The sequence below is a fragment of the Labeo rohita genome, chromosome 21, assembly GCF_022985175.1.
Source record: "Labeo rohita strain BAU-BD-2019 chromosome 21, IGBB_LRoh.1.0, whole genome shotgun sequence".
NCBI classification, from domain to species: Eukaryota; Metazoa; Chordata; class Actinopteri; order Cypriniformes; family Cyprinidae; genus Labeo; species Labeo rohita.
The window spans coordinates 24,822,433-24,845,610 of record NC_066889.1 but is presented as its reverse complement, the minus strand read 5'-3'; the positions used below and the strand labels follow the sequence as shown (position 1 = coordinate 24,845,610).

The 23,178-nt window shown below is 33.8% G+C and overlaps 1 protein-coding gene across 9 annotated transcripts in view; it reads left to right on the top strand.

Annotated features, from left to right (window-relative positions):
• Positions 1-12,929, top strand: part of mapk10 (mitogen-activated protein kinase 10) — an 82,384-nt gene extending 69,455 nt beyond the window's left edge. For 6 of the 9 annotated variants that reach the window (XM_051093477.1, XM_051093474.1, XM_051093475.1 and 3 more), the window contains 3 exons: positions 2,968-3,031; positions 3,780-3,857; positions 11,290-12,929. In XM_051093477.1, the coding sequence (XP_050949434.1) occupies positions 2,968-3,031; positions 3,780-3,857; positions 11,290-11,432 (285 nt within the window). In that variant the 3' untranslated portion in view covers positions 11,433-12,929. Of the gene's footprint in view, positions 1-2,967; positions 3,032-3,779; positions 3,886-11,284 lie in introns of all 9 variants that reach the window. The other 3 variants (XM_051093480.1, XM_051093481.1, XM_051093482.1) reach the window with 3 other exon arrangements.
• The last annotated feature ends 10,249 nt before the right edge of the window (positions 12,930-23,178 follow it).

Sequence of the window (23,178 nt, the reverse complement as noted above, 5' to 3'; positions counted from 1 at the left end):
ATAGAACAGAATGGAATTCTGAGGAGGTTTAAACTTTCTTAAAGCACCAAACCTTGAATTCCCGCATTTCCGGTTGGTGCTTTTAGATTTAAAGGGACAGTTCACCCGAAAACATAAATTCTGTCATTAATTTCTCACCCTCATGTCGTTCCAAACCCGTAAAACCTTTGTTCGTCAGTCTTCAGAACACAAATTAAAATATTTTTGATGAAATCCATAAGTCTTAAGGTTTTGGAACGACATGAGGGTGAATAATTAATGACAGATTTTCATTTTTGGGTGAGCTATCCCTTTAAATTAATGTAATTAAGCAAACCCAAACTATATGATCACATGCTAAATTACTGTTAACAAAATCACACTGAACAAACAAACAGAATCGCTTATTCACGTTTAGATTTACTCAGTGGAAAAGCATTAAAAATAACTCACCTGTGCGCTTTGTGTAATAAAATCAAACTAATATACTTCAAATTAATATTGCAGATTCATTGTGCGTTAATGAACCCCGTTTTCCCATAATGCTCCATTCAGTGCCATTTAATCTCTTTCTGTTCATATCTTTTATTCTTATTCTCTCTGGCTTGTTATAAAACCTAGTGAGCTACCTATCTAGACAACATTTTTGGCAGCAACACAAGAACATTTGAAACAAGCATGAAAACGCTGCTGAGGTTTGATTTGATTGCATCCATGATGGCCAAAAATGCAGTCTGGTTAGGTTTCTTGCTAAGTTGTGAGACACAGCTTCATGTCTCATGTCTCTGTCTTAATCTGAAACCTTACTGCAGATTTTCTCTGCTTTTTTGTCCTACTAATGGTGGTGTTTGGTCTATTTACTAAGTCCTTACTGTTGAACATGTCAACTGCATGTGCAAGTGGTGGTGGTAACACTTTTCATTACAGTGTTTGTGTTATTTTACATTATGTTGTTAGTTATAGACATAAATTACGAATGTAATTGAATCATTCTATTGTAATATGAACACTGTAATGTAAAATATTAACCCAGATGTTTTAACATGACGAGTCTGGCCCTCATATGTAGTGCTGTTTTCCGATCATGATTTATGCAAGATGAAAAGCATTACATCAAATGAGTGACGCTGCAGGAGCAGATGTGCTATATTTAGACTATATTAAATAATTTTAAGTATAACTACATATACTGCCTGAGTTATGAAGTATGGAAGCCCGTTTCCACCGTAAAAGTTTCTCTCGCAATTCTTTATATCTCACAATTCTGAGAAAAAAAAAGATATATAAAGAGATACAAAATCAGAATTAGGAGATATAATTCTGAGAAAAAGGCAGAATTGTGAGATAAAACATCACAGTTATGTTTTTTCTTATGTTTTTATTCCGTGGTGGGGGAAAAATAAATAAATAAATAAACTGAATTCCGAGATATAAACTTAGAATTGTGAGGGGAAAAGTCAGAATTGTGAAATATACACTCAGAATTCCAAGAAAATTCAGAATTCTGAGTTTAAATCTTGCAATTCTGACATTTTCTTATGAGATATAATTCTGAGGAAAAAGGCAGAATTGTGAGATAAAACATCACAATTATGTTTTTTCTTATTTTTTTATTCAATGGTGGAAAAAAAAAAAATAAATAAAAAAATAATTAACTGAATTCCGAGATATAAACTTAGAATTCTGAGGGGAAAAGTTAGAATTGTGAAATATAAACTAAGAATTTCAAGAAAATTCAGAATTCTGAGTTTAAATCTTGCTATTCTGACATTTTCTTACAAGATATAATTCTGAGAAAAGGCAGAATTGTGAGATAAAACATCACAATTATGTTTTTTTTTTCTTCTTTTTTTTAATTCCATGGTGGGAAAAAAAAATACATAAATAAAAAATAAACTGAATTCTGAGATAGAAACGTAGAATTCTGAGAAAAAAAGTCAGAATTGTGAAATATAAACTCAGAATAGTTTTTAAAATTTGTTTTTTTATATTTTAATTCTGTGGTGGAAACGGGCTTCTATAATAAAGCATGTATTTTCATTATTTTTTAATAGTAAGATGATTGTATTTATGATTAAAGGAAGTTCACTTCCAGAATAAAAATTTCCTGATAATTTACTCACCCCCAAGTGATCAAAGATGTTCCTGTTTTTTATTAAAAAATTAAAAAATTACGTTTTTTGGGGGAAACATTCCAGGATTTTTCTCCATATCATGGACTTCAATGTTGGCCAATGTGTTCAAGGTCCAAATTGCAGTTTCAATGCAGCTTCAAAGGGCTCTACAAGATCCCAGCCGAGGAATAAGGTTCTTACCTAGCAAAGCAATCTCTCATTTTCTTAAAACAATAAAAATTTATACCCTTTTTACCACAAATGCTCATCTTGCACCAGCCCGACCTCACGCATTATGTAGTCATGGAAAGGTCACGCATGATGTAGGTGGAAGCACCAACCCATTGTTTCCAAAGCAAAGATGCAAAGAAAGTCAAACACCCTTTACAAAAATAGGTAAAACAACGGTGTCGGAAAATTTTAAAGTTGCATGATTACATGATGTGCAGAGCTAGTGCGAGATGAGCATTTGTGGTTAAAAAGTATTTAAATCTTTATTTTTATTAAAAAATGACAGATCGTTTCACTAGATAAGACCTTTATTTCTCTGCTGGGATCGTGTAGAGCCCTATGAAGCTGCACTGAAACTGCAGTTTGTACCTTCAAACCATTAGCTCCCATTGAAGTCCACTATATGGAGAAAAATCCTGGAATGTTTCCCTGAAAAACCTTAATTTCTTTGCAACTGAAGACAGAAAGACATGAACATCTTGTATGGCATGGGGGTGAGTAATTGATCAGGAAATTTTTATTCTGGAACTGAATTTCTCCTTTGAGGACAAGCAATGATACTGTTAAGACATGTTTATCCAGAAGACTGTTTATGACTATGCTGGGTAACGATTAAATGTGTTCCTGTCTCTCTCTGTCTCAGCCTCCTCCACAGATCTATGATAAACAGCTAGATGAGAGGGAACACTCGATTGATGAATGGAAAGGTAGGCCTTCATTTGGAGCTCTCTGCATGTGGACATGACATAACTCGCGGCCCACAGACAGATGAAGAGATGAAGCAGTAAATCATTCACACACAGTTGTTTTTCTACCATGGTGGCCATTTTCCATTGACTTGTATTGCCACTGAGATATTTCAGCTGAAATAATGATTCTGCCAGATGCTACAACTAGCCCTCATATAAACCTTTTTGCAATTTTAAAGTCATGAGTAGCACGGGTATATTTGTAGCCATTGTAGGGGTCAAAATTATCGATTTTTCTTTTATGCCAAAAATCAGTAGGATATTAAGATCATGTTCTATAAAGATATTTTGTAAATTTCCTACCGTAAATATATCAAAACTTAATTTTTGATTAGTAATATGCATTGCTATAACCTTCAGATGGACAACTTTAAAAGCGATTTTCTCAATATTTTGATTTTTTGGCACCCTCAGATTCCAGATTTTCAAATAGTTTAAAATCTCGGCCAAATATTGTCCTATTTTAACAAACCACACATCAATGCAAAGCTTATTTATGATGATGTATAGATCTCAATTTCAAAAAATTGACCCTCATAACTGGTTTTGTGGTCCAGGGTCACATATATAGAAGTTTACAATAACAACACTGGTTTGTACACTTGGTCCCTACAAGTGATTAAGCTAACTTAGTGTTTTTGAGTTGATTCGATCTAAATGTGCTCATATCTCTCTCTTTTTCTCCACCCCTGTCTCACTGGCACAGAGCTCATCTATAAAGAGGTGATGAACTTCGAGGAAAGAACAAAGAATGGTGTGGTGAAGGGACAGCCCTCTCCCTCAGGTACTCTCTGTGCATAAGCTATGCTTCTGTAAGTCAATTTAAAGTGATTTCAGCTGTTTATGAGAAACCCTCCCATTGTGACTGCTCCATTTGTCCCTGTCCCCCTCTCATCTCGTCCGTGTGACTCAAACAGAACACGTCTTGACTGTGACTACGTGCTAGTTTTAATCTGTAACTTTGAAAACTGTTGTCTGTTGTAGTGTTTTTATTAATTAAAGGTGCTGTAAGCGATTTCAGCCACTGTCTTCCACTCTGTAAAACCCCGCCCACAAAGACATGCAATGATTGACAGGCAGAGAGTGTTTCTGATTGGCTAAAAAAAACATGGGTCTTTTCCAAAGGTTGTCAGATTGTTATGACATTTATTTGTGGAATAAACAATGCTGTTCAAAAGTTTGAGATCAGATCAAAAATCAAAAATACAGAAAAAGGTAATATTATGAAAAATCATTGCAATTTAAAATAATAGTTTTCTATTTTAATATATTTCAAAATGTAATTGATTTGTGAGATGCAAAGCTGAATTGTCATTAGCCATTACTCTGTGATACTTTTTTTAGGATTATTTGATGAATAAAAAGTTAAAAATAACAGCATTTAGTCAAAGTAGAAATCTTATAAGTAACAATATAAGTCTTAACTATGACTTTTTATCAATTTAACACATCCTTGCTGAATAAAAGTATTAATTTTTTAAAACAAAAAAGAACGAAAGAATAAAAAAGAATATTAGTAGAAGAATAGTAGTCTAAATAGTAGTGTATATTGTTACAAAAGATTCTATTTTAAATAAATGCTGGTCTTTTTAACTTTTTATTCACCAAAAAATCCTGAAAAAAGTATCACATATTGCAAAAATATATATGTGTGTGTGTGTGTGGGTGGGTGTATATATATATATATATATATATATATTTCTGAAGCATCATGTGACACTGAAGCCTGGAGTAATGATGCTGAAAAGGAATCATAGGAATAAATTCTATTTTAAAGTATATTAAAATAGAAATTTTTTAAATCGCAATAATATTTCACAATATTACTGTTTATTCTGTGTTTTAATCAAATAAATGCAGCCTTGATGAGCAGAAAAGGTTTCTTTAAAAAACTGATCCCAAACTTTTGAAAAGCAGTGTAAAAAAAAACGCTTACAGCATCTTTAAGAAAGCACTTTATCTGTATTTATTTTAACTTATTTTTTGGTTAAAAAGTTACACTTGACCCTTCGCTAAGCCCCGCCTTAAAGATGTCACTGACCAATCCCTTTTCAGCAACTGTTGCCATCCAATGTTTTATATTCTGAAAAGCTTTTATAATGTAAATCAGAAAAGGATCTGTGAGATTTATACACAGTTTTATGCAAAATATCCAAAAATACAATAGTTATTTTTCATGAACATCAGTAAGAACACCTTTAATTACCTTCAAACTAATATTATTATTTTTCAGTTGACTCTGGGAGGTTTTTGAGTCCAATTCTAGTTCAGTGTTTCTGCGCTTTTTTAGTGATTCAACATTTTTTAAAGACAAATGGCTGAAGAAATAAACTGCTTTGCAGTGTCAGTTTATTCCAGCCCACATTAAAATAATATGTGACCCTGGGCCACAAAACCAGTCATAAGTAGCATGGGTATATTTGTAGCAGTAGCCAAAAATACATTGCATGGGTCAAAATTATCAATTTTTCTTTTATGCTAAAAATCATTAGGATATTAAGTAAAGATCATGTTACATGAAGATATTTTGTACATTTCTTTCTGTAAATATATCAAAGTGTAATTTTTAATTAGTAATAGGCGTTGCTAAGAACTTCATTTGGACAACTTTAAAGGCGATTTTCTCAATATTTAGATTTCTTTTTGCACCCTCAGATTCCAGATGTTCAAATAGTTGTATCTCAGCCAAACATGGTCCTATCCAAACAAATCATACATCCATAGAAGCTTTCAGATGATTGAAAAAAACTGACCCTTATGACTGGTTTTGTGGTCCAGGGTCACATATTTACTTAATTTTGTACCAGCATATCTGGTTTGTTCTGTAAAGCCTGCTTGAAATGGCAAATATAACCAAGGGGTGGAACTTATCGAAGGGGATTTTCTCTCTAAATAAACCATAAATAAATAAACCATTATGTAAAGAAATGCTACAGGAGTGTAAAAATCTCCAAGTAATGGTATCATAAAAAAAAAAGTTAAGCAAAGTAATGCTTGGGTTTAAAATTAAATGTTGGGAACTGATGTGGTAATGTTCAAAAATGCATTTGTATGTGATTTTATATTGTTCTTGTATTGTAAATTTGTTTACATGTTTCATAATTAAGGTTGGAGTCCATGGTGTCTGATTTCATAATTGTTTACCATAATAGTTCAATATTTTTAGGATTTACTTTGCTAATTGACTCAACAAAGAGGCTTTTTCTTTGAGATTTGTAGGATGTTGAGTTGCAGTGTCTGCGTTTGACCTGTAGAGCGCAGCACATGTATATATGTGTGTGTGTTTGTATTAATGTGGTGTTGCGTGTCTGCAGTCCTGCAGCACTGAGAAGGTGACAGACAGTGACACAAGCCACGGATCTTCCTGTTTATTATCGTCTGTTTGCTTATTAACACCTATAGATGTTAACAAAAATCTATTGGCTCTAGCCACTTACGTTTTTTTTGATACTGCGGGGTGTTTGAATTATTTCGCTTGTGTTGTCCGTCCTTTTCTGGCCTCATTTTCTCTCTCTCCCTTGCTCTCTCAGTCTCTCCACTTTGTAATTAAGTGCTTGTGCTGAAGAAAGCAGTCGCAATGCAGCTCCGTATTTTACAGCAGTGTGGGTTAGTGTGTTGAATCGTGTGTGGAGAAAATCACATACTCAGTTTGCTTTTCATAAACGCACCTATATTATTTAAAAACAGCTTTAGAATAGCATTACAGATTCCCAGAGTGTGTTTTATGAAAAGTAGCACACTTGTATTTTTCTGGCATACATTGATCACATGACTATAAACATGCTGGAAATCTATTGACGGTGTTTATCGATGTCCTACGCCCTGCAGTGGAGGGTTGTTGATGTGGCATCCCGTGCTAAACAGTGATTCAGTGTGTTTAGTTAAACCCGCAGAACTGTACTGGGGTTAAAATCAATGCCGGCTATAAATCCTCATTCCCTTCCTGTTTTATTAAGGATCTGGGAGTCTGAGATGCTGCGCTTTAGGAAGCTCCGTCCTGCGGTATAGGCGGGGGATTTATGGAGGTCTCTGGGACGCTGGAGGTGTCCTTTGTGGGGGATGACTGAAGGATTCTGTTAAGTGAGAGAAGAGCGATGTAGCTGGAAGTCTATTTTTCCACTTGAGTGGTCACTGAAATCACATGTATGGGATATACATGATGCTGTTTACTGTGAAAGGAATTGTGGGTGAAGAAAAACCAGGGCAACTGACAAGAGGAGCTGTAGGGAAGAGTTTTTGAGACAGAAAGAGAGCAGAAAATAGGTATGGGCCATCTTAGAATTCAAGTTGGTCCAAAATCCCTGATGAAAAACCCAGTCTGAGCTGGTTTAGCTGGTTTAATATGATTTCTTGTACTGGTCAAGCTGGTCTCCCAGACCGATCCGCTGAAAAGATGACAGATCCTCTCTAAAACCAGCCAAGATCAAACCTGTTTAGGTCGAATTTGGATTTAAACTGGTCTAAAATTTGGTTTAGGAGTATATTTATGGTATATTTTTACTTTTTTGTCTAAACTATTTAGTTGATGAGGATATTTACTGTATCCCTGAAATGTTTTTTTTTTTTTTTCTGTAAAAAGCCTATTTGTTTAATATTTCATAAAGTACACTACCATTCAAAAGTTTGGGCTCAGTAAGATTTATTCAGCAAGGATACATTAAATCAAAAATAACAGTAAAATATTTATAATTTTACAAAATGTTTCTGTATATATTCAAATTAATGCTGTTCTTTTGAACTTTCTATTAATTAAATACAGAAGTCAAAAGTTTTTGAACAGCAAGATTTTTAATGTTTTTTAAAGAAGTCTCTTCTGCTCACCAAGCCTGTATTTATTTGATTCAAAGTACAGCAAAAACAGTAAAATTTTGAAATATTTTTGCTAGTTAAAATAACTGTTTCTATTTGAATATATTTTAAAATGTAATTTATTTCTGTGATTTCAAAGCTGAATTTTTAGTATCATTACTCCAGTCACATGATCCTTCAGAAATAATTCTAATATTCAGATTTGCTGCTCAAAAAATATTTATTGTTATTATTATGTTGAAAACAGCTGAGTGGAATTTTTCCAGGATTCTTTGATGAATAGAAAGTTCAGAAGAACAGCATTTATCTGAAATAGAAATCTTTTGTAACATTATAAATGTCTTTGTCATCACTTCTGATCAATTTAAAGCATCCTTGCTCAATAAAAGTATTAATTTCTATAATTTCTTTCTAAAAAAAAAAAAAACACTGACTAAAAGCTTTTGAATGGTATAATGGAAAATATTGCAAAAGTTTTTTTATTTTAGATAAATGCTGATCTTTGGATCTTTCTATTCATCAAAAAATCCTGAAAAAATATACTCAACTGTTTTAAACATTTACATATTACAATAATAGTAATAATACATTTCTTAAGTAGCAAATGAGCATATTAGAATGATTTCTGAAGGATCATGTGACACTGAAGACTGAAGTAATGATGCTGAAAATTCAGCTTTGCATCACAGGAATAAATGATATTTTAAAATATATTTAAAGAGAAATCTGATATTTTAAACTGCAATAATATTTTATAATATTACAGTTTTTACTGTGTTTTTGATCAAATATATGCAGCCTTGGTGAGCAGAAAAGAAGTCATGTATTCTGATTTATTTTTTTTGTCTAAATATTACTGTTCATATGTGCTGTGAGGTAACTGACGCTCTCAGTGTGATGTGATGTGTAACTAGCGATCATATTTTGCTGGTCTGGCACATTTCTATAGAGCGAAAGAGAGACAGTGACCATAAAGCTGACAGCGATAAAAAGGCCTCGCTGAGCCAATGTCACCCACCCCTCTTTATTTTTTCCATTCATTTTAAAGGGTAGCTTCTGCTTTCATCATTTATCATATTGTCATTTTTTTTTCGCTCCAACACCGCTGCAGTCACGCTCCAAAATTGCATGTTTGAAATGTTAATCTTAAATGAGGATGTGGGCAGTGTACTATAAAGTTATTATAAATCATGTTCGCAGCACTGAATGGGTATTAAAGAGCTGCCTTCTATTAAAACGCCAGATGTAGGCCGTCAGTCAAGTAAATTAGCTTGTAATGTTATCGTAGGGAGCGGTTTAAGAGGCTGCTTGCGTTTGATTTTTATCAAAAGCAGTCTCCTTGCGGGTTATTGGATTGGGCAGCGCTCCTGTGTTCAAAAAGACTTGGTGAAAGATTGGAGGTTTTCTGGGTTGTGGATTTATAGGGCAGTCAGTGCAACTCTCAAACCTGATGATGAAAAATAGGGACAATTTGTCCTTTTTTCAGGAGCCTTTAGTACTTCTTGTAGAGCATGAGCTCCACCTAGTGGTGTAAAAGATGCCTTTTTGTGTTTTTTAAAGGTACGTTGTTACAAACATGTAGAATGATTGTAACTGGTGACGTTTGCTCATGCATATGATGTTAGGATTGTGAACAGGTTTGCAGCAGAGTTAATATCTATAATCATGTTTCTTATTGAGGAATTGTCTGCAATTACTTTTCTAAGCTACCAGACTTATGAATTCCAACTAGCAAAAAATAAATAAAGCGAAGAAATGTAATAAATAATTAAAATATATAAATAGAATTAGAAATAGATTTTATAATATTATAATATTTAATATAATATTTCATGCTAAATTATTTTTAAAAATTATCAAATATAAAACACACATATAAATGTATTGATTAAATGTACCGACATTATTTTAATGTTTATAAAAAAAAAACATACACAAAGTAAATATTCTGTGTATATATTTTCAGTAATGAATATCTTAATATATTTAATGTCATATTAATGTAAAATGAGTGTAAAATTATTTCATAATTATAAAATAGAAAAGATTTTTTGTAAGGTAAGGTACAAGCTAAGGTGGGACTACACATATTTTTCTAAATAAATTACTCCGTTTAAATATTTGAAATAAAATCTTTTAATGTTTTATATATATATATATATATATATATATATATATGGATGGTATTAAAATATTATCTTGATGTTAATATTATCTCTTTTTATTATATTAAAATAATATATATTTAATATAATATTAATGTGAAATTGGTGTACAATAAATAAGATAATTAATAAATATAAAAGATTTTTATGAGGTAAGGTATAAACTATGGTATTACTGTACACTCATTTATATTTTTTGTAAATGTATATTATTATTATTATTATTATTATATTCAATTTCTAAATAAATTACTTAGTTTAAATATTTGAAATAAAAACTAATGTTTTTATTATATAACTAATGTAATGTTTTCTAATAATAACAATTATATATATATTATCTTGATGTCAATATTATCTATTTTTATTATTTAAAAAATATTACATATTTAATATAATATTAATGTAAAATAGTTAGTGTACAATTATCAAATAATTATTAAATATAAACGTTTTTATGAGGTATTTTTCAGATGTATTATTATTATTATTATTATTATTCTATTTTAATTAAATTAATTAGTTTAAATAATTGAAATAAAATCTTGTAATGTTTTGTAATTATATTATATTATAATATGTAATTATATATATGGATGGTATAAAATATGATCTTATCTTAATGTAAATATTATCTATTTTTATTATATTAAAAATATTTTCTCAGGATAATATTGTAAAACACATCTGTGTATATATATATATATATTTTTTTTTTACAATAATAAATGTTGTCTGTTGATATGCAGTACGTGTTGGGTAAAGTTACTTTTAAAAGTAATGCGTTACAATATTAAGTTACAAAACAAATTGCATGACGTAGTTACTTTTATGGAAAGTAATGCATTATTTTTGCTTTACTTTTTGTCACCTGAGCTGGGAATGCTTATTTATATTTTAATAACAAAAACCTCAATATTTTCTTATAAATTTAGAAGTAATGCGTTACTTTACTAGTTACTTGAAGACAGTAATTTGATTACATAATTCACATTACTTGTAATATGTTACCCCCAGACAAATGTCTCAACATCCTACGATATCACCTGAGACCCATCCCCAGTCCATGGACTCCATCCTTTCCTCCATCCCTGTGGGATATTTGTACATATTTTAATGTTGTTGTACTTTTCAATATGTGAACATCTGCTTGCAATATGTCTTCGCCCTGTAGAGGGCGTTGTGTCCGTGCTCCTTTTTTTCGTTGTAACCGTTTTTCACCCGTTACTTCCCTTAGCGCAGGTGCAGCCATGAACAGCAGCGAGAGCCTCCCCCCCTCCTCCTCCGTCAACGACATCTCCTCCATGTCCACCGACCAGACCTTGGCCTCCGATACCGACAGCAGCCTGGAGACCTCCGCCGGACCGCTGGGGTGCTGCAGGTGACTAACCGCCTGCCTGCGCAACCCCATGTTCTTCAGAAGGTGAACGGCACCCGCGAACGAGAAATCCACAAACCTCTAAAACATGTAATTATGAAGTAAAAAAACGAGTAAATATATACGTATAAAATAATGTATCACGCGTAAATGGCGACAAAGTATGCATTTTCATTCAAAGAAACGTCTGAATATGTATATTTATGAATCTTCACTAGTTGCTTTGCTTTGAGTCCCCCTCATACGGCATCCCAAAAAAAAAAAAAATAATCGGGCATCTATGTAAAGTGTACATTGACTGGCTGATATCTAATACCTTGCGATTTTCCGTGCTTCACTCGATGTGGCAGGGTGGGCTTTTGTTTTAACGAGCACCGATCAACCCTTGTTTCCCGTGATGGTTTTTCGCTGGCTCCGGATGTTTTCCGACGGGCCGGTGTGTCTGTGTGCGAGTTCTTCTGTAGGGCAAAATAATATGTACAATGGCGCCCCCTATCTTTTGTATATATGTAATTGTGTACAGTTGTGAGGCGTTCTCAGAGTGGGACTGACGGCCAGTAGAGGGAGTATTTGCACACCTTGCCACATCACAGCTAACCACCCGTTTCCCTTTGCCTGTAGTCTTGCATGGTCAGAGTAAAAAAAAGTAACTAAGCTAATTATACATATACAAATATAGAGAACCGTGTTTATATAACATTTAAGGGTGAATGTGAGTGCTTCCGTCGCTCGACGGGAAGCGAGGCTGCTTTACAGGAAGCCATTGAGGGGTGCAAGCACCGTCGCTGTCATTTTTATGACTTTCAGTCGCCCTGCCTTTGTGTTTGTGAAACCCAGACTCTCTGCGGCAGCCTTGCATGCTGTACCGTCACCCTTGAAAGACGAATGCAGGTCGAGAGCATGCACCTCATTTTGTCACCAAACTATCATCTCGAATTTCACATTTTTGTGTTGTCCGAAAGGAATCGACGTGCTTACTACCTAAATTTCAGCTGGAGTTTATTTATTTTAACCTATTTATTGTCAGATCTGGGAAGTGCCTTTGAAATAATGCAGTTTCCTCCTAAAACACGAATATAGTAACGCAACGGCTCTGATTGAGGTGTTCCAGCTGGTGTCGGATGTGTCAGGTCTGTTTACCCAATCCCACATTCCCCTATTCATGTAGATTTCCTAGTGTCAAGTGTCTGACTCAAGGTCGTTGTATGTTAATAAGAGGCACTTGGATTCATATTTCTACACTGATCTGTTATAAACCCCAGATCTGAAGACTACAGTGGCTCGAAACAGCATTTGGACATTTATGTCACACTTAAAAACTGACAGTTCTCAAACCATTTTTGAGCAATATAGCTAGAATTTTAATATATTAGGATTCTCATGTATTTTTAAATGTGTCACGGTTGTTCAGATATGTTTTGGAGCCACTGTTTGTTGCAGTGTATCCTCCCCTCTTCACATTTGTTACATTTTTAAAGACAAGTAATGTAGTCTTTCAAACACACATGGCTGATGTTTTTAGTATTAGGTAAAGATAGCTTCATTGAATAAATATTATGCAGTACACAGTAAATTGAACATAATATTTAAGTTGTACGGTTTTGTTTTGTACCTGTATTTGTCCGATTTGATCCATGTACTAATTTTAATAAAGGGATGAAATACACAATTTTTTGTTTGTTTATGTAACAGAGCTTTCATTTTATAACTCATTCTCACCAAGAAACACTCGATAACATTCGTTCATGATATAAATTGTTTGTATTTTTCAGTACACATTATATACAGTTGAGGTCAAAAGTTTACATACACCTTGCAGAATCTGCAAAATGTTAATTATTTAATCAAAATAAGAGGGTTCATATAAAATGCATGTTATTTTTTGTTTAGTACTGACCTGAATAAGATATTTCACATAAAAGACATTTAAATATAGTCCATCAGAGAAAATAATAGTTGAATTTATAAAAAAGAAAAACGTTCAAAAGTTTACATACGCTTAATTCTTAATACTGTGTTGTTACCTGAATGATCCACAGCTGTGGATAGTTAAACTGTCTGCTGTTCTTCGGTAAAAAATCCTTCAGGTCTCACAAATTCTTTGGTTTTTCAGCTTTTTTGTGTATTTGAACCCTTTCTGACAATGACTGTATGAGTTTGAGATCCATCTTTTCATACTAAGGACAACTGAGGGACTCATATGTAACTATTACAGAAGTTTCAAATGCTCACTGATGCTTCAGAAGGAAAACCGATGCATTAAGAGCTGGGGGTGAAAACCTTTGAACAGAATGAAGATGTGTGCATTTTTCTTATTTTGCCTAAATGTCATATTTTATTCATTTAGTACTGCTCTTCAGAAGCTACAGAAGATATTTACATGTTTCCCAGAAGACAAAATAAGATAAATTTACCCTGATATTCTAATTTCAAAAGTCCCCCCCCCCATCTCCTAATGCATCGTTTTTTCCTTCTGGAGCATCAATGAGTGTTTGAAACTTCTGTAATAGTTGCATATGAGTTCCTCAAGTTGTCCTCAATGTGAAATGAGGTATCTCAAAATCATACAGTCATTGTTGGAAAGGGTTCAAATACACAAAAATGCTGAAAAGCCAAATAATTTGTGGGACCTTAAGGATTGGACAGTTTTACTGTTCAGGACAAACAAGGGACTCATGAATAACTATCACTAAAAAAAACAGCTGTGGATTATTCAGGTAACAGTATTAACAGGTAACACAGTATTAACAGTGTATCAAGTGTATGTAAACTTTTGAAAAGGGGTCTGCTATGGACTATATGTAACTATCTCTTATGTGGAATATCTTGTTCAAGTCAGTACTAAATAAAAAAATAATATGCGTTTTGTATCCTTCTTATTTTGGTAAAATAATCAACATTTTGCAGATTCTGCAAGGTGTATGTAAATTTTTGACCTCAACTGTAGCATTGCATGTTAATATTTCTCTAATTCCACTTAAAGAAACAGTTCACCCAAAAATGGAATTTTGCTTAAAATGTATTTACCCTCAAGCCATCCATGATGAAAATAACTTCTTCATCAGAACAAATTTGGAGAAATTTGGCATTGTGTCACTTGCTCACCAATGGATCCTCCACAGTGAATGGGTGCCGTCAAAATGAGAGTCTGATCACCACTCCAGTCCATCAGTTAACATCTTGTGAAGTGAAAAGCTGTGTGTTTGTAACAGTTTTAACTTTAGACTGTCGAGTCCATAATTCATCCAGTGAAAAAGTCCATCCCTGTTGTTCACAATTTCAGACTTTTTTAGCTTATAAACAGTGCTTAATCTGTGCATATTTCTCTCCTGATTCAGACGAGAGACTTTTTCACTGGAGAAAGCAATATTATGAAAATTATCAGCAACATTTACATTTTTGGGGTGAACTGTTTCTTTAAGAACGTGCTGAAATTTGCTCAGATTATGCTTTTGTTTTTATGTTAACACTTTTTGCTTATGTTTATCACCTCTGATATCATATATGACATATTCCAGCCTTCCGTCCGACGCTGTGAGAGCTGAATATGACATCATTCAGGTGCTGCTTTATTACGTTCTTAAACTCAGAACTTTGATATCAAAAGCCATGTTAATGCCCGTTTTATTTGCATGAACATTAGCGGAGGTTTCCCAGCCCATTTTCACAATCGCCATCACATTCAGTTCCAAAGTAAGACATATCATCTCCGTCGGACAGAGAGGGGTTCTGGGAGGTCTCCAGTCTCTGCAAACTACTTCAATATGGCTGCTGATGATTTTACAACAGGGTGGACACGTACATACAGTAGCTTTTGTATTTCAATTGTTAGAATTCAATACTAATTGTAAAACGTTGCGTTGTGTATCCAATTTGTTTCATTTTAGACTAGACGGACAACAATGTGGTGTGCCATCTTGCATTTTATACAGGTTGCTTTTGGACGAAAGGGCCCCCGTATGTGTCGGGTCGCACACAGGGTTAATTTTTGCGAATTGAATGATCATAATCATCCTTGCGTTATTTAAATGAGTTAAAAATGATGAAACGAAGCTTGAAGGTTTTCTTGAATTTCAGCCCAGGAGTGTGTATTTCTCCCATGGTGCTTTAAATAACAAACGTTGGGGTTGATTTCGAAACGGCTTCTGATCAATGTAGGTGTCAACACTGAATGTTTGTACTTTTCACACTGTTATAATGCTGCTTATGAAACCAGCGTCCATTATAAACCTGCGACCCAACGCAGAACAGTGATGTAAACGTGGGAATGCCACTGCTTTGGCATTGTGGGTAAAAGTACTGAACGTGGCAGTATGTTCTGTATTGTAGAATTGACTTTTGTCTTGTAAAAGTGGGAGTGCAGTTTGTGAGCAGGAAACAAATGATTGGAAATGCTGTAACTTGATGTGCTATTATGATGTCATCATTGAAACTCAAAGTGATTGGTCGAGATGGTGGCCTTATGAGAAACGTTCACAATTGTAAAATATTCCCAGGTTTTGTTTTAAGGTTTTGATTAAAGCTATACACTATTCAGCCTTGTATGTTCATCAATAAATGCATGTTCACTAGATGAAACAGTCCAGCTGCTCCCAGTAAACACATCTGTCATGTTCTGTTTGAAATGAAGGCGTATTTAATGTTCTGTTTTAGCGTGGCGTACATACTTCCATTAAAACAAACTGCACAACAATGTACTGCTGATGAATCAATGTGACGTTGCAATCAAAGGAAACACTCAGAGCAATACAGACCACATCATCCCTTACTGTTGACTCGTTTCACTGAGTTTCCTTATTTGTTTGTTTTCTTGCATTTTTTCTTCCTTTTCCTTTCTTCCTTCTTTTCCTTTTCCAGTTTACTTCCTTCTTGTCTCCTTTCCTTCCTTCATTTTCCTTTTTCCTTACTTTTGTTCCTTTTCTGCCATTCTGTTCCCTTCTATTCTTGTTTCCTTCCTTTTCTTTTCATTCTTCCTTCATTTCTTTTTTCCACTCTTACTTTTCCTGTCTTAATTCCTTCTGGTTTTCCTACTTTTCCTTTCTTTACTCTTTTCTTCCTGTTTATCTTCCTTCCCTTATTATTTTTCTCCACTTGCCTTCGTTCTTTCCCTTCCTCCCTTCGCTGTTTTCCTTTTTCTTTTTTCCCCCATTCTCTTCCATCCTTTTTCTTTTTCTTCTTCTTTCCTTCCTTCCTTCCTTCCTTGTTTCTGTCTTCATTATTGTTTCCCAACATTTCCTTTTCCTTCTTCCTCCCTTTATTTTCCATCTTCCTTCCTTCCTTCTTTCTGTCTTCGTTGTTTCTCTTACTTTATTTTCTTTCCTTCTTCCTCATTTACTTTCCATCTCCCTTTCTTCCTTCTTTCCTTTCTTCTGTCTTCATTATTGTTTTCTTTCGTTCATTTCCTTTTCCTTCTTCCTTCCGTCACTTTTCATCTTCCTTCCTTCCTTTCTTGTCTTCAGTGTTGTTTCCCTTCCTTCATTTTCTTTTCTTCCTTCCTTCCTTATGTCATCATTATTGTTTCCCTTCCTTCTTTTTTCTTCTCCTTCGTCCTCCCTTCATTTTCCATCTTCCTTTCCTTCCTTCCATCTTCATTATTGGTTTCTTTCATTTCCTTTTCCTTCTTCCTCCCATTCATTTTCATCTTCCTTCCTTCCTTGTCTTCAATATTGTTTCCCTTCATTTTCTTTTCCTCCTTCCTTCCTTCCTTCCTTCCTTCCATCTTCATTATTGTTTCCCTTTCTTCGTTTTTCTTTTCCTTCTTCCTCCCTTCATTTTCCATCTTCCTTCCTTTCTATCCTTCTTTCCCTCTGTCTTCATTGTTTCCCTTCATTTCCTTTTCCTTCTTCCTCCCATCTTCCTTCCTTTTTTCCTTCCTTCCTTTCCATCTTCATTCCTTCCTTGTTCATTGTTACCCATCCTTATTTTCTTTTCCTCCATCCTTTTTTCCTTCCGTCCTTCCTTCCTTCCTTCAATTTCCTTCTTTCCTTTTTTGTTTCCTTTCACTCTTCACGTTTCCATTTCTTTCTTCCCTTTCATTTTACTTTGTGATTTTCTTCCTCTTCCTTTGTTTTCTTTCTTGTTTCCTTTTTTTTCTTTCTTTTGTTCCTTCTTTCAAGGGTTATTCAATATCAGATCACAATAGCGCAATAACAACTCTTTAAGTGAATAATGGAATAATGAATAATGGATTGTTTTTGTAATCACGAATTCACGCCGTGTGCTAGTTAATGTGACGAGTCTCATGGTGATGTTCGACTCAATCAAGTCGTTATGGTTTCATTTTGACTCGGACTGTGTTTTTAAGCCTCTTTCTCTCTCCGTCTCTCTCTTTGTGTGCTGTCAGTGAGCCATTCTGTTGAGAGTTTCAGATGGAGACTCTGGTTCTTTAAGCAGTGCTGTTTGACATCTAACGCCATTTTCACACCTCCTGCTCCAGGCTGTTGTTCAAATCAAATTATTCTACAAATGCAAGATAAGATGAGATGGTTGGGGAAAAAAATGAAAATAAAAATTAAAGATTTAAACAGCACTATGGATTGCTGTTAGCACCCGACATTTTAAAGGTACTGTGTATGTAATATAAATATCTGTATGTGACTGAAAATAAACTCCTTTGACCTTGAAATTAATTGTCATCTTTTCTTGAATTTGCATGTCTCATGCCTTAATGAATTTGAAGACCTAGACATGTTATATATGGGTTGTTGTCTACGTCATATTAAAATTTTTATGAATGTGAGATGGGAAAGTACCTTAGGTGCTTTAATTGATGTCTGTGTGATATTTTTAATTACCTTTTAAATGTTCATGTGGTGTGGAAAATGTGGAGTATTCCATGTAGATTCTCTATTAAAATAACGTCATAAACACCACATGCACGATAATTGCATTTACAGCATGATGCTGTTTAAATTAGTATTAGAATTTGCCATGCAATGTGACCTCATATGACCTTCACTGTAAAAAATAAAAAACACAATTTGTTGAGTGAGCCTAAAATAATTTGTTATCCTGCTGCCTTAAACTTTTAAGTTCAGTCAACTAAAATAAGTTTATTCAACTTGAAATGTTAAGTTGTACTAAGTAACAACTTAGATATTTGTGTTTGCTAAACTTAACAGATGGGTAAGTAACCCAGCTGCCTTAAAATTTTAAGTTGATTCAGCTCAAATATCCAAGTTGTCACTTATAATTTACGTATAACGTAATAATTTAACGTATAATTTAACATTTCAAGTTGAATAAACTTTTTTTTTTGAGTTGACTGAACTCAAAATTTTAAGGCAGCCAGGTTACAAATTATTTTAAGTTGATCAACAAATTGTTTTTTACAGTGTTCCTGGTATTTTCTGGCAACTAATATAATATCACCTAAAAATATGCACAAAATATTATAAATAATTCTAATATAATACAATTAATTTTATTATTTGTAATATTCAATATTAAAATAAATCTGTATTTTTCATTAGTATGTATATACCATTTTTACACATAACTGGTATTTTATATTCCAGCAAATAAGCAAATCTTATTTTCAGTCTTTCTGAAAATTTCTCAAGCAACAGTGCTACTTTATTTCATAGTTCATAGTTTTTTTTTTTTTTGTTGTTGTTGATCAGCAAAAAGTTGATGTGTGTATTCTCGGTTTTTGAAGACATTTAATTTGGTCTCTTTTTGTCATCCTATTCTGAAGCTGTTCATTGTACAATCTTTAATGGGTTAATTGATGTAGGTTTGGCTAATTAGTGAAGACAGGTGATGCAGGTTACAGAGAAGCATTTAAAAACCCTCAGTTTTTTTTGTGAATGTTTAAAATAAGAAAGAAAGGAGTTCTTGTGTGTGATGAAGGAAAAATAAGTATGTTTAAGGCTTGTGTATGACAGGAGATATTGTGTGTTAAGAAAGTGGGGTTTAAAAAAAGGGACAAATTGGGGAAGAAAGGTTTTTTTTTTTTTTTTTTTTTTTTTTTTCAAAACAAAGTAGAAGAGAAACTCTCTTTTGCTTTGGTCTTTTCTGAGACTCCAGTGAGCCAGATCTTGAAGGAGAACTGCTTTTAGGTTTATTTTTGAGATCTGTTTGGTCCTTCTCAAACCTGGCCTTGAAGAGTCCACAGTTTAATCATGAATTAATTCGTCAACACACAGAGGCAAATGATATTAATATATTTAAATACTCTAATAACATTACTATTCACCTGTATGAGTCAAACAAGGAATATAATAAATCAAGTTTAATGAGAAACAGTCATTTGAGAGGGTGAAATTGTTGGAAATCCTAAATTGTTTTATAATTTAACCAGTTTGAATTGAATTAAGTTGTATGAGATTTAAAGCTTTTAAATCTTAAATTTAGTTTGATATAATTTAAGTTGAAATGACTTGTACAGCCAATTTAAAGACTTAAGTCAGCAAGCTGAAGTTAAGTTGAAGGGTTTTTTCCCTCTCTCTGTAAAAACATTTCACAGCTTGGAGCTCCTGTAATGAATTCACATTTTTCTAACTATACTGCGCTCTAAAATCTTTGTTCAGATGTGTAAAATAAAAACGGAAGCTATGGTGTCCAGTTCGTGAGCAAATTGTCCTTTTGAGTTCATAATCTTTCAATGACTCCATAAGACCAGTTCACAAATCAGCCAGAATGATTCATCACTGAATTTATTTAAATCTTTCTGCAGTATTAAAAATGACTGGAAAAATGTCCTTGGAAATGAATTGTCCAAAAAGCGTGGAAAGATTTCAGGCTAAACATTTCAGAAGGTTTATAAAGATTTTAATGATACAAAAGATTCTGCTTAAACACCTGTGTGAACTTGAGTTGCATCCACTATAATTCAAAAAGTAACTGCAAATTTGTTTTTAGCAGAAGCAACTTGGTTTAATATTTTCAGAAATTTTAATTGTGGTTACTTGACTGAGAAGCTATTAGGGCCACTATACAGTTCTTCTTTATTGAACTCTCTCACACACTCCTGACTGAAGCATATTTATCATCTCAATAGCTCTGTTACCTACAGTGGACTTCATCCATCTCATTTGGGTTCGTTCTATAAAATGCATCAAAACCCGAATCGCCAACAAAAGGCGATCCCTGCGTGAGGAGCACTCTATTATCCGTGCTTCTCTCCAGCTCCAGAGGTTTGTATTCTTCAGCTCAAGCTTGGCGTGAAAATATTCCTGGATCCCGCTCCTTTCTGTCATCGGTAGCTCAGAATGGAATTTGCAGGCTGCGTACTTTGTCCGGCCGCTTTAAGCCTATTATCCAGTGAAGAAAGGTGCGGAGTGTGAGCCAGACTCGGGATGGAGAGCACAGGCCCCCCGATGCCTCTCCTAATAGGTGCAATGAAATACACTAGAGGGAGCTTTAATTCAAACACACCAGTATACTGGGTGAGATGACAAGGATGGTAATTCCCAGAGTGCACCAGAGCAGCGCTTGAGGTCTGTAGCAAAGTTATTACGATATTAAGACTTAATATAATGAATAATATAACATGATGTTTCTTGCTGAAATATGTAGCAGGAAACCAATAAAAAAAATCCACATTGTTTTATACATATTTTGGACTATGGGGGGGCGCCATTATTTCAATGATGTGAAATGGCTGGCTATTTTTTACCACAACACTACTGATATGATGCCACATTGTGAGGCTTCTTGGCAGCCACAAACATGCCACCAAAGTACTGAGGATGAACATCACCCATATCCTTTTTCTATTTTGTTTTTCACTGTACAAAAGAACGCGCGTCCTCCATCACGTGAGATTTCGTGTCACTGTGAAATCGTTCCTTCAAGTGTGTGGTCTCGCAGTCTGGTCCAGACTAGAATCTGAATTTAGAGGATTCTACAGGTAAAAATCGATTGAAACTGTCTTCATGACTGTGGTCTCCTATGGTTTTAAAATCAGTTAAGATTTGAAAATCAACTAGTGTGTCCCAGACTTAAAACCATTAAAACTATATTTGCATTTATGTCACGCATACTGGCGATACTCGGATGTAAACAACAGCATGGATTGCAGGATTTAATGTACTAATGAATACGTTGTTCTGCTAATTTACTGTCTAAATCATGGAAAAAGTGTGTGGAAGCTGCTAAATTGTATAGAGAAGACTTACAAAGCAGGAAAGTGTGCAATATTTGACAAACTAAAGCTAATAAGTGGTAAATATGCGTACAAGCAGTATTCATTAAGATATTAGCCTGATATTTCACCTACCTGACTGGAAATGGTAAGAACAAACACAAATGTTGTCAGGATTCTTGCCCTGGAAATCCTAGTTTAGTTTAGCCAACCACAAATGTACGCCTTTTGTTCCTCAGACAGTTTTTGCACACTTCTCCTTGATTTGTTATCTCTTTTGGCAGTCTGTAGTGCTCCAAATGTTTTTCCTGGTCTGACTGATTAGTACAGCCCAAAACATGACAATTGACCATTTTCAGCAGCAGTAATCAGCAAAATATGCAAGTTTCGTAAGGTTTTAGTGGCATTGTTTGCGTTCAGTGCCGCCAATATGGGCAACTGATGATGCGTTGTGAACACTATTGGAAAAAAGCTGCAATAAAGTTGACATTATTGCTGAAGGATCATTTGACTCTGAAGTCTAGATGTTACAATTTGGCTAAAAAAAATCACCTTTGCCATCACAGGGATAAATTACATTTAATAACAGTTTAAAAACTGGTATTTTAAATGGTAATATTTCATGAAAAATTTGAAATGTTCCATAAATGCAAATACTTAAATTACTAAAACTAAATAAAATCTAAATTTAAAAATAGGGAGGAAAAAAAACAAAATTACAAAAACTGAAAATAAAAATAAAACCTAAAGTATTAATAAACACTATTTTAGTATAAAATTATACTAAAATAAAACTGTTCCAAACACTTTTTGTGCAACATACAGCAAGAACCCTTTAGAAAGACATTACCGCTGCACTTGTCATTGGTGCTTGTTTCATGTCCATATGTGATTTTATACATCATCTGAAAGCTGAATAAATAAGCTTTCCATTGATAGCCGAGATACAACTATTTGAAAATCTGTAATCTGATGATGCAAAAAAATCTAAATATTGAGATCGCCTTTAAAGTTGTCCAAATAAAGTTCTTAGCAATGCATATTACTAATCAAAAATTAATTTTAGATATATTTACGGTAGGAAATTCCCAAAATATCTTCATAGAACATAATCTTTGCTTAATATTCTAATGATTTTTGGCATAAAAGAAAAACTGATCATTTTGACCCATGCAATGTATTGTTGGCTCTTGCTACAAATATACCCGTGCTAATTACGACTGGTTTTGTGGTCCATGGTCACATATGTGCCATACAGTATCAAGTGTAACTTTGTGCAAAGAAAGTGAGATTTGATAGCTGTGGTAGGGGAAGTGTTAATTTGTGAAAAATGACTTGGAATATACTCAAATTTAACACACTTATCATGCTTTCTATGGATTTGCAGGTCATTCAGGTTTGGAAATGATGCTTAAATTTCTCACAATGTTGAGAAATGTTCCTAAATGAACATCCACACCTGCACATACAGTACATGCACAAATGCATTACAGTGAGCAAAGATATAAAAGCCCACCCAGATTCAGATTGGGTCAATACTCCCATTTTGTTAACGGAGGCTTATTAAAGTTCATTTTATAGTTTTATAGATATCAGACCACCCACAGATTTCATGTGGTCGAGTCCGACGACTGATAAAATGACATGAGACAAAATAAGACGAGTT